At 41.8% G+C, this 12065-nt stretch overlaps 1 protein-coding gene across 1 annotated transcript in view; it reads left to right on the top strand.

Moving 5' to 3' along the window:
* Positions 1-806: 806 nt before the first annotated feature.
* The window catches only part of LOC119464276 (venom metalloproteinase antarease-like TtrivMP_A), a 34006-nt gene continuing 22747 nt past the window's right edge, over positions 807-12065 (top strand). The window contains exons 1-5 of the mRNA XM_037725182.2: positions 807-958; positions 3242-3411; positions 5458-5550; positions 9159-9282; positions 11616-11684. Of these exons, the coding sequence (XP_037581110.1) occupies positions 910-958; positions 3242-3411; positions 5458-5550; positions 9159-9282; positions 11616-11684 (505 nt within the window). The 5' untranslated portion in view covers positions 807-909. The remainder of the gene's footprint in view (positions 959-3241; positions 3412-5457; positions 5551-9158; positions 9283-11615; positions 11685-12065) is intronic.

Here is a 12065-nt window from a genome sequence, read left to right as displayed (position 1 = left end):
CCACCACCAATGTTTTCCCTTTAGGCGTTATTTTGTTTTATACTATAATTACTTTCTAGCAATTGATCTTACGTGACCGTCTGATGGACGGACAGTTATCCTCGTCGGGTAGGCATAGGAATGCTCACGCATTTAAAACACGACTGCCGCCAAATCTAAAAGTGCTCTTTCATGGTACCAGGCAAGAAAAAAAAATCGATTGAAATGTTTAAGTTCTAGTACGCCAGCAATGACTGAGATATTTTATTTTGCTGCTCTGTATCCATCCTAGACAATCGCGGTTGATATTAGATCTCGACAAGCCTTTACTTCATTCTTATGACAATCTTATCTGCGTCACACATACTTTGACGCTACCTAAAGCATGTAGTGACAAAATTGAGCAATGCCTTTCCTTCTTTCGCCGTCATATAGGGCAGCGAACAATGCCTACGTGGAACAATCGTCGTCCTTTTTATTTAGGCCAATGCGCGCTCGCAAAAAAGAGCGAGTGTCCTTGTGTATCCACGGTTGCGTGGATAGTGGTCTATACTTGCGCACTACGTCGCAGATCAGCCTATTGTCTTGTCATCTGGCGGGGAGCTAACTAGTTGGGTGACCTATGGTATCTTCTGTCGGCGCGACATTTTGCGCTGTGCGGTTGCCAGGGCGCCGTCAAACCGCAAGACAAAATCGTAAGACTGAGAGGTGATGCCAGGTGACGCGTAGGTAACCAAGCTCCGAAAGTCGCCCGTAACTAGTGACGCAAAGGTCAGCTTTCAGGCTTCACAGTATTGCAGTAGGGCACATGGCAAAAGAGGATGTTCTTTTCTGCAGCAAACTTTGTATAAATTTACGGCTGAAACTTGCGCACAAGCAGAACGCCACCACCCAACTTGTGTGCCGGACGATCAAGGACCGGTAAAAAGAATGATCGCCATCATCCTGCTACTGCAATTTGTTCTCCGCGGTAATGCAGGTAATGGTCATCACATCATGATTTTGATTAACTCGGGCACCCATCGAGCGATTTTCTAATAATTTCGAGGATATTTCACAATTCGCAATGTTTACTATAAATATACACTATACAATTTTGCTACGCCATGCTCTACACATATTTTCGAGCACCATCACCTGAATATTTCAGTGAATACCTTCTGCATCTAATGTATTTTTGTCATTTAACTAGCCTATTCGCTTCAGCTGAACTGATTTTCTTAGTTTTTCATATGCTGCTGTGTGTAGTGTGTTAATGTGTGTAGGCTGTTAGAAATTCCCTCAGGGTAATTTCACCACCTCCAACATATAGCTAAAATGTGTTATACATCATTTCGCGTATCGTCCGGATGTCGCCATTAGGCTTTTTTGTGTGTCAGGGTTTTACAAACCCTGTTTAATATGGTCTCACCATGCGTGCAAGCGAGCGAACATTTGCACGACAGTCTAGTGCAGAAGATTACGTTGCTTTCGCATAGAAACTAAGATTGTCCAGAGACGGCACGAAGCAGGCTTAAGGCGTACATCATGCAAAGTTCAGTTCAGTTCACTTTATTTTCCTTAAAGACCACAAACTTAGTGGCGTTACATGTTTGGGCCACAGAAAATGGACATTATTCAAATTTAAATAACTTTTTGGTTTTACCTGCAAAAACCACGATGACTCAAGAATCATATTGACCACATGGGGTTCTTTACCGTGCACCGAATACAAGTACACGGGCGTTCTTGCATTCCGCCCACATCAAAATGCAGCCGTCACGGCAAATGTGATATTATTCAAACGCAAATAAAAAAAAAAACAAGAAATTCATTGACAATTTGTAGGAAAATGGCGCCAGTCTGTTCCATTCTGCTGCTGTGCGAAGAAAAAAACGAGGGTGAGAATGTTTTTGCCCGAGTAAGTGGTCGTGATACTTCAGGGATGCAACAGCGTGATTAAAGACAAGCACCAAGAAAAAGAAGAGGACACCACGTGGCACTGTCTCGACGGAAGTGTATTGCAGCAAAAAAACAAACAAAAAAGAAAACAGCCTGAGGGTCTTAGCCCCCTCGGCTTACACAAAATATCACTATGAAAAAATGGCCTTCCAGTTAAACATGCAAAGCTTCGAAAGTGCCACGCGCTTTAAGTGGGGGAAAAAACAGGCAAAAAAACATTGAAATGAAATGAACAGAAGTAAAAAATAAAAAACAATTGTTCATATGTTATATATATATATATATATATATATATATATATATATATATGGGAAACGGCTCGATCCCGCAATCTACGTCAGCAGGCTCCAGTCTCGGCCGCCCGCGCGAGGGCGCCCTGCCGTCGCTTGCGCGTGCCTCCTAGTCTTCGTCTACAGTTGGCTCTGATGCCGCTAATCATGTCGGCGTTCCCGCACTATATATATATATATATATATATATATATATATATATATATATATACGAGAAGAAAGGGCACCGAGGGGTCCGATTTTATTAATCATAACATAGGAAGCCAACAAACACAGGCACCAAGGACAACATAGGGAAATTGCATGTACTTATTAAATGAATTCAAATGATAAATAACTGGAAATGAAAGTGGATGCAAAAAATTGCAAGTTGTTTTTTCATGCACTTTCGTTTCCATCATTTCACGCGACAGCTTCTTCCACTGCTTGAACAGCACAGTAGTGCTACCAAAGATGAGATGACAACAGCAGTCATGACAGTCTGCGGAGAGGTATGAAAGCGCAAAACTCTATGAACTATGGTGCATTCTAAAATTGATATTCAGGCATCATCTAGTCTGCTTTATATTCTGAAGGACGGCAGAAAAGGAATAGAATACACACGATTCTGCGTGCACCGGACGAAATTCATGCCGAATGTTTCATGGACTAATGCAACGTGAAATATGGCTACCTAACAACTGGTGGCAGCATGCATTTTCGCTAACTTTCATTACTCTCTACATTATGATTTATACATTTACATTCACATTTATAAAACAAGCAATTTACCAATGCTTGTCTTGGTTTCAATGTTTGTTGGCTTCATATCACTGTGACTTAAAAAAAATCGTGCCCCTCGATTCCCCTTCTTTACGCGAATGACGAGTGATAAAATTTGAAAACTTTTATATGCAGAATAATTTTAGTCAATGGTTGTATCGCTTCATTTTTGAGTCACGAGACATTTCAATTTCTTGTCTACGAACTCAAAATTCAGTGTGTAACTTCACTGCTTGATGTAATTTTTTCTTTTCTTAATTTTCTTGCAGAAGAAACTGAATTTTTTGTTTATCCGAGTATATTGCAAGAACGCTCAGCTGAGGGAAAATTAGTGCTACGCCTGAATGACAAGATAACATTGAATCTTGAAAAGAGCTCTGTGCTGGCCGACAAACTTCTCTTTGTCACAAGCGGCGAAAAAGTGAACCAGGTGGAAGCTGTAAGTGTACAAATCTTCATGTGATGAGTTCCCGTATCATTAAATGTAACGAGACATGGAAGAGTATGAAAAAATGTGAGAAAAGACCCGCAAAAAGGGCACAGTAGAATAAGTTCCTGATTTTCTTCTGCCCCGTCATTCTTGCATAGTGTGCACATTATGAGCTTGTAGGCTATTTTGATCACCACATTCGTCGTTACCGAACAACGTGCGTATTGTAATAATTTCAAACAAATTTTCGCATACTTTGTTCACCTCGCGTCTTCAGGGAAATATTCTGCCCTAATCCCTTTATTATGAACGTCTTTGAAAATATAATATTGTCATGTTGTCGTGACATGCAAGAACCAGAGTGGCACAATGCAAATTACGAAACTAAATATTTATTGGGTGAACCTGTGCCCAGCAAAACAAGCACACTGATAACAGCAATTACACTCGTCGATCGTCGAATATCCGATCTGCAGGTCACGAGCGTCGGCTTTTAAACATGGCTCGTCGAAAGTTCCAGCGTAATCACTGGTGCCCGCGTGTCTTCCAAAAAGTAGTACACAATTCGAGTGGCGCATACAATCGGATTACGCAAACTTCGGTGACTACCGACAAAGGATACAACCAGCGATAACATTCTAGAAACTTCTGATGCAGAAAAGCACGCCTTGCGCTTGGCACAGATTGATTCGTGAACAATGTTCACAGAAATCATAAACAATTGATATGCGTGTCAATATTCATCCTCATTAGGCACCATGACACAGTTGATTTTGGAAAATAACACTTTGCGTCAGTACCTTCTGGGGGAGTCAATGTTTTGCCATGAAATACTTGAAATTTAAAGCGAAATATTCTTAGCGAACCCTCTCTTAGTTTGCTGACCATGGCTGCTGCGAATAAATCATACACAGAAAAAAAATGCGCATCCAATGACGAGACTGAACCTTGGTCTTCCAGCACAATAGGCCGATGTCGTTAACTATTAAGGCAAAAATTCTTGTTTTATTACTTCCTTTATTAGGCCATAACTGCACGCATGCTTCTCTCGTGACAACTCCAAGCCGCTCGTTGACGATTGATTGAAAACATTTTTAGTCAACATGACAATTCTATGAGTTGAATCGGAGGGCAAACCACGGTAACTGTCTCACACAGTGGTGAACACCTGTGTATGAGGCAGCTACTGCGGTTTTCCTCTATGGATTGCCACATCTCTCTCTCTCTCTCTCTCTCTCTCATTAAGACGATGGGCGTGTGAGCCACCTCTCGTAGGACGTGTGTGCGCCACTCTTACCACGTGCGCGCGAGAGCTTAATGGCGTTCGATTGTTTCATTGTCATGCTTGATGGTGGTTGTGCGCCACGTTTCTTTGCCGCATGCACCATTTCGTCTTGCCGGTTCGCCAAAGCTTCGCCTACACTGATTCCCAGATTGCGGGGGATCTGCATGACTTTTGTTCACTCTGTAAACTGAGAAACTTCAACCAGCCGGTGCAGTTGGTCGACCAACTGAATGAAACGCTTCACATATTTGAATACACCATAGAGGGCGGTCGAAGGTCCTGCCATGCTGCCTCATTGTGGCAAGCATTTTCTTGACTACGCCAGCAGAATCATTTGAAGCAGGCAAAAATATTGGTAGATGTCTGTAATATCTGTCAATGACAGGGATGCCGGTTGGTTTTTATATGCAAAATAGCAAACCACAGAGAGATAATTGTGAGTAAAAGTTCGCATGTTCACATGTTTTCTGTGGATGGAAGTATTGATAAGATCAATGGTTCATATTTATGTGAAAAAGAATTGAGTTTTTATTACGAGTTATGCACTACGAATTACGGACATGGTGTAAAAAGAATTTCGTGCTTTTAATATGTGAACCATAAACGCGACTAGATTGGCTAGTGAATTTCTGCCAATATTCGTTGTACAGTACTTGCTGGCTTTTATATGCCAATAAAAGTAAATAAGTATGCAAAAAGTATCATGGACGTGCAGATGAATACTTTCACTGATCGATGCTTTACAGCAAGAAAATAACCTTCGTTTGCAGGTGGACACATCTTCTATTCAAAAGACTATATACCACGACACACACTACCAGTCCTCTGTTATGGTGCGCGAGAGAGATGGAACGACGCAAGTCGTAAGTTCTCTTTGTACGACATGCTTTCTGGTCGGACAACACAATGTTTCTAAGACGAGACAGGTAAAAGCGCCGAGCGTAGTTCGGTGCTGCTGGTAATCGGGAGCAGCGCTCAGCTGGATCTACTTCCCTTGTTCACCGTTTTCGTGTCAGCTATATACTACCACCACCACCACCACCACTACCATCATCATCATCATCATCATCATCATCATCATCATCATCATCATCATCAACCTATACTAATGTCCACTTCAGGACGAAGACCTCTCCCTGCGATCTCCAATTACCCTTGTCTTGCGCTAGCTGATTCCAACTTGCGCCTGCAAATTTCCTAACTTAGTGTTGCGGTGAACGTGGTGGTGGCGTGGAGCAGAGGTAAAACAATGGTCTTCTAATCCGGAGGTCGTAGGTTCGAATCCTCCTCCAGTTCAGCACGTTTTCAGGCTTGGAGTGGCGCCTGACACCGGCAAAAAAATTTCCGAGAGCCAGTGGGGCTACACTAGTGCAGGTGCAACCAAATTAGGAAGGCCCACTAAGCTTCAACAAAGGTACTGACTCACCAGAGCCGGAATTGGCCTCTTTGGTGCACTACCGCCCTCATGACCCTTGCAATTAACCCATGGTGCTCAGTCTCCAGCGGTTGCGGAGCACCTGACCAAGGCGGCGGTCAGAACTGCGACGCAGCAGAAGGTGCTAAATAATCTCTGGACCCGGACAGGCCGCCAGCCTGGCAATGTTCAACACGACCATATATGTATGACCTCAAGCCTTCAAACGTCATAGCAGTGGGCGCATTACAAGATCGACAATTCACCCTTGAGAACCATTCCAATACCTAAGATAACCACCCCAGAACTAGCAAAAAAAAAAACAATCTAGGAGAAAGTTAAGCGCCGTTATTCGTTTTTATAAATGTAGGTATAGCTGCATCCACATAACAAATGTTTGGCAGCGTCGCTGTTGAACCGGCTATAAAAGTATAGTACTCCTAAAATTCTTAAAGTGTATTTCTTTCTTTACGTGTAAAAAAAGGTGGGCTGAAGAAACATCCCAGTCAATAAACCGTCGGACAGGCAGACTGGAGTAACTGTTTCTAAAATCTGAAATAACGAAGAAAACTGACTTAGGACAAATGTAAAATGGCCTACCCATGCTTGACACGTTAACTGCCCTGCACATCATCAAAACGAAGAGTGAACTGCAGAACAGGTGTCAAGGGAAACATGAATATTATTGAAGCTATTGAGAACAGCCACTAGACGATGAAGAAGGTTATCAAATAGAGTAATTCTTCATTTACCCGTCTAACATGATGAGAGTGCAGAAGAAAGCAAAATTTATATGGCTTTAGAGATAAATAACACACTTTGGAATCAGAAATTACACCTGAAGTCAATGATCCCAACGAGATGCAGAATGAGGCTTTGACATAAGGTAATAACACACCACCGAAATAATTGTGTTATTTATTTAGGAACAAAAAAACAACATTTCACGTCAAAAGAAAATGCACGCGACAATTCATAACCTTTCATAAAGGGTAGTTGTAATGCAGTTCGGTACCGCAGGGGTCCAGTGAACAATATAGGCGCTTCATAGAAATGCTTTCCCTTATTTTTTTTTCAGCTGCGAAATATCTTTCAAACTCCTGTAACAACTCTAATTAAAAATGGGCAGAAAACAACCAGAGCCGTACATTTTAATACAGCGTAGAGAGAAAGAAATGGATCGGGACGAAAGAAAATAACAGAAATAGCAGCAATAACAGCGTGATTAAATGTGTATCTACTATAGCAGTATTTCTTGCAATGTTTTTTCCTAGGAGGGTAGCAGGAAGAAATTTACGTTTCGACAAACACTTAAGAAAAGTCAGTAGGCCAAACTGAAGCATATGTCTTTTCTCAGAGAGTGAATAGATAGGCTATGTACTTACAAGTAGTAGGTTTTCGACGAAAATAGCACGATGACCGATGGCGGCATGAAAACGACGGCGTAAAGGGAAGGGCAGACGGATGAACAGACACATGAAACGAAACCCACTTTCAAGCTCGAAAATGCTGCCGCAGTAAAACTGCATTCGAAAATTTGCGCGCACGAATACCAAAGTACGAAGTCTTAATGGCGCAGAACTTGCAACGTTGTAAACAGGCGTATCAACATTCAAATTGCATGCGAAACAAGACTCCTTAGTTATGGTGCTGAACCTAGTCTGTTCACGAAGTCGACACCACAAGAAAATACACACACGACTTGTGCGCCGTGGGATGCGAAATATATAGAGCTGAGTCAAATGTTGACAAACACAGCAAGTTTGTAAATGCGGATTTGAACACCAAAATAAAAAATGACATAGTTTAACAGTTCATTCCACTACGTCTGCCAATCACTGCAAAACAAGCCAAGCTCGCTGATCAGGAAACATTAGGATATTTCTTAAAAATGCAACTGACCCAAGTCTGGTGAACACAGTGTGAAAGATTGACAGTTGGAATGATATATGCTAGTTTTGTAATACATTATTCTAGAAGCATCAAATATCAATTTCTAGGGTGTTTACATAACCTGCAAAACGCGATGAGTGTAAGAGCGATATTTATGAGATCGTGCCTGCCTGAAAGGGTCATAAGCATAGCTGGAAAAGAAATTTGGCTACATTTTCCGATCATGCATTTAAAGTTCTGCTGAATACGGCTAACAGAAAAGCGTTATCACGCGTTTATCATTCCTATTCATTGTCATAGTAATATAGACCTTTACCGTGGCCGATATTCCGCTAAACGCAGGTGGACTGGGCATATTGCCGAGTAAGTGGAGGTGCAAATGCGAGTCGCCTCCACGGTGCAGCCACTTGGTGACGCAGAGCTCCACCACACAAACACAGAGCTAACGTAGCATTAACCAAGTGAATTCTATTTTGCTGCCGGTGTAAATTATTAGCAATAGTTTAGTCGTGAACACGTTGTACTTTTAAATGTTTAAAATGTTTAACACTTTGTTACAGCTCTGTGTCTGGTTGATTGAGTCCTGCACCACAATGTGGCGGCACCGTGTAGGACGCTCACGTTTAAGCCTCCGTCCATCCGGCTCAACGTCCAGCGCGCTTGCGTTTGCCGGAATGGCGGACACGCTAAAACTGTCTAATAAAGAATGCTGTGAAGGGCTGCACCAACGACGTTGCTATACAATTTCAAATGCCCGTATGTTTTGGCAAGGCTGCGCGTTCACGGAAGCGCTGTCTTCTAATAATTGAAATGGATTAGTTCTTGTTAATTTCTTACTAGCTTTAATGTTAAATAATTCCTTAAACACACTCGATGAGGCCTCTCCTTAATCTGATATGTCACAGGCAAATTTAGTAGTAAAGTGGAGCTGGAGCTGCAACCCTTCGTTTCCGTTTACGTTGTTTTTAGGGATATATTGTCTTCAATTTTAGTGACAGCCACCTACTTGCCGTTAGAAAAAAAAAGAACCTGGAAGTCTAGTAGAATATGGTATCATGGTTGCCGTCGATTTGTTTGATCAAGCAACTCTGATGCTCAAGAAGGAGTGCCTTCGTACTTGCCTTGTTTTTAAAGGCACAATCTTTGACAAACTTTATCTTCCAGGAAGGAATTGTGAGCCACAATCTCAGAATCAAGCCTGTGCCCACAGGAGAGCGTTCTTTGCAAGGGCAAATGTTGCACAAAATCTACGAAGTCAAAGAGACTGACGAAAGGTTCGCTAATATGGGTAAGCAATTTCTCTCCACTTGGGTACGAGTGCCGAAACTTTAGCGCAGCCACTGGAATCATCGCTTGCTTTTGGCTAGGCTATCCACATCACGGCCATTACGGCATGGAGCCGTCAGCGACAGGCTGAGTCAAGCTCGAAGCACTTTCAGTAACCTAGCAGTGGACTTCTCTAGAAATCAGCAGATCTCGTAAAGACCGTCTGAAATCCAGAATTACGCAAGGGAAAAAATGGAGGCACTGCGCCTTATTCGACCAGGAGGCTGCGTTAAGAAGGATCAGTGTGGTTGCTTCATCGACGCCCACTGCAACCTGTATTTGAGCTCCGTATCGCGAGCCGGCCTTCGGCGCAACCTGTCCCTTCTACACTGGCCCAGCTGCCCTTGTAGCTTTACCGTACCTCTTTTTGAACGGTCGCGCATTTCGCTCATAAAGGTGCAACTACCTGTCAGAAGTCCGGCGACGACCACGCCGCCCACTTGACTAACATATATATTTATGGTCGATAGATCACCGCATCATAGATGCTTGTTTGACTTAATCGATCACAACAAATTGTACATGTACATATATTATACATCCTTCACAAGTTTTGTGCCTCAGGGCAAACTTTCGAATTAAGAAAAAGCGCCTTCGTACTATACAGTATAGGAATGATTAGTTTCCGCGCCATTGCAGATACGTTCCTCGTGCGAAATAGATCATTAAAACATGCATGCCTGACTCAGGACATGGTCGGATATATGTGATAAATATACAAGGTGCAACGAAATGCAAGGACACTTTATACCACAGGATGCCGGTAATTGCTGTATTTAATTAGGATGATCCAAACCAGCTAAATAATTCGTAATTAACAAGTAATAGCTAAATATGCGAGATGACTAGATAGTGGTAGCCGGTTTATCGAATGTAAAGAAAGGTTACAGCTCAATAACAACCTCCTGATTTGGCTCTCATGGAACCCAAGCATGTCGTATTTTTTTATACGCGCGTTGCACTATATTCTGTGGATACTGAACATGCCTATACAGCACTATGGTTCCTCTACATGAACTATAGTATCGGGTTCCTCAAAATGGAATACACATGTGTGAAGTTAATATCTGCTGTTAGCAGAACGGCGAAAGACGTGAGAAAACAAACGTTCGACAACCTATATTGCACCTCTGCTTCGGTTTTGTGAAGTGCAGCGTCCCAGGTAGCCAGTACAGAAGGCCGAAGCATAGGGCAAACAGCGCAGTAACCTAATCACTATCGTTTAATATATCCAGTCATTAAAGTTTTCTGGAAACTTTAATTAAGTCTATTCATGCTAAAGTCCTGCTAACTTTTTTATCCTGAAGTCAAGCTGATTTGTGATACAAAGAAATATGCAAACAATTCCAAAGGTTGTTATAACGAGATGAGTGGAGTGAAGTAGTTCATGCTCATAATGAACAATTCTGCTCGTAATCGGAACAACCGTTCTTGAAGTGGAAATTGCTATACTTTCTCAAGAAATATTAGGTTGCGCATCACTGATGAGATACAATAGAGTTCTTAGTGACAATTTTCCTTACATTTCCAAGTTGTATTTGAATTGCAGTTTGAGTGATACCAGTATTTCCATTACCAGCTTATATTTATATGTGTCGCTTGTGATCCATTGGCATTGCACTTCTGGCTAGTCGCTTATGCTATTGGTGTGGTATTGCTTTCAAGTACACAGTTGAATGAAGCTCTCTGTTAGTATCTGTGGGAAATTCTAACATTTTTCATGCGATGAATATAGGCTCAACAATACCACGTAAAATGAAACGCCGTTCTATTAAAAAAACGTGTCATCAGCATAGTTGACACGCCGGAGCCACCGACTGATATCACATATCCCACGTTCTTGTCGACATAGTTGACAACAGCTGTCTGATAGGTATTGCAGTGCTCAAAGGGTTCGATATATTGTGTGCAATACCGCTGCACCTACATATTTGTGAAAATGAGAACAATAATCATTTCGTTTGCCAACGACTTACTTCTCGCTACAGTCTGTAGCGGGTGAGGACCACTTGTCTTACTGCTCATTTCCACATTTATCAAGTTTCCCCATATTCTAACATGATTGTACGAAGAAAATGTTAGGAGGTTATAGGAAACGATATCTTTTAAAATGACAGGAAAAAAGTTCACTAGAACACACCTTCAGTTTTTCTCATTCGATTATCTATTTACGAAGTTGATGATGATGAATCGGAGTTGATAGCTAAAACACATTATTGTGTAAATCGACTGCCATAGTCTGATTGCCTTATGAACTCGTAGCTTCTTTTGCACTGCCTCACATACAATTTTCAGAGCCGAGACTCCAGAGCTCGTACAGGAGTGAGGACGATTACGGTGGCTCTCGACGTCGAAGGCGGAACGGTAAGATCACTCTGACACCTTACTTTCTGGAAACCTTTGTGTAAATTTTAGAGTCGCTGGGCTAGAGGGAGGAATGGATGGATGGAAACAAATTTATTGAAAATCCCGCAAGGTTTAACAACCCGGGCTCTGGTTAAGGATAAAAATAAAATGTTGAGAATAAAATGTGTACAATTGCAAGTTACTGCTATCCACAGTAATTCAGGACATAAGTAAGTTGCATTTTGCAGTCCGTCCAGTTGGCAGTAAGGGAGCCATAGTGTTTCTTTACCGTTAGAGCTGGCCAGTTTCTAGATATCATAATAAATTAGTTGCAGGCTTTTATTTCTATGCACCTTAATGAGTGTCAATAATAATATTGTATTATTTTATTTTGTTTAT

This window comes from Dermacentor silvarum, chromosome 9, assembly GCF_013339745.2.
Source record: "Dermacentor silvarum isolate Dsil-2018 chromosome 9, BIME_Dsil_1.4, whole genome shotgun sequence".
NCBI lineage: Eukaryota > Metazoa > Arthropoda > Arachnida > Ixodida > Ixodidae > Dermacentor > Dermacentor silvarum.
This window is presented reverse-complemented; position numbering and strand designations above follow the sequence as displayed.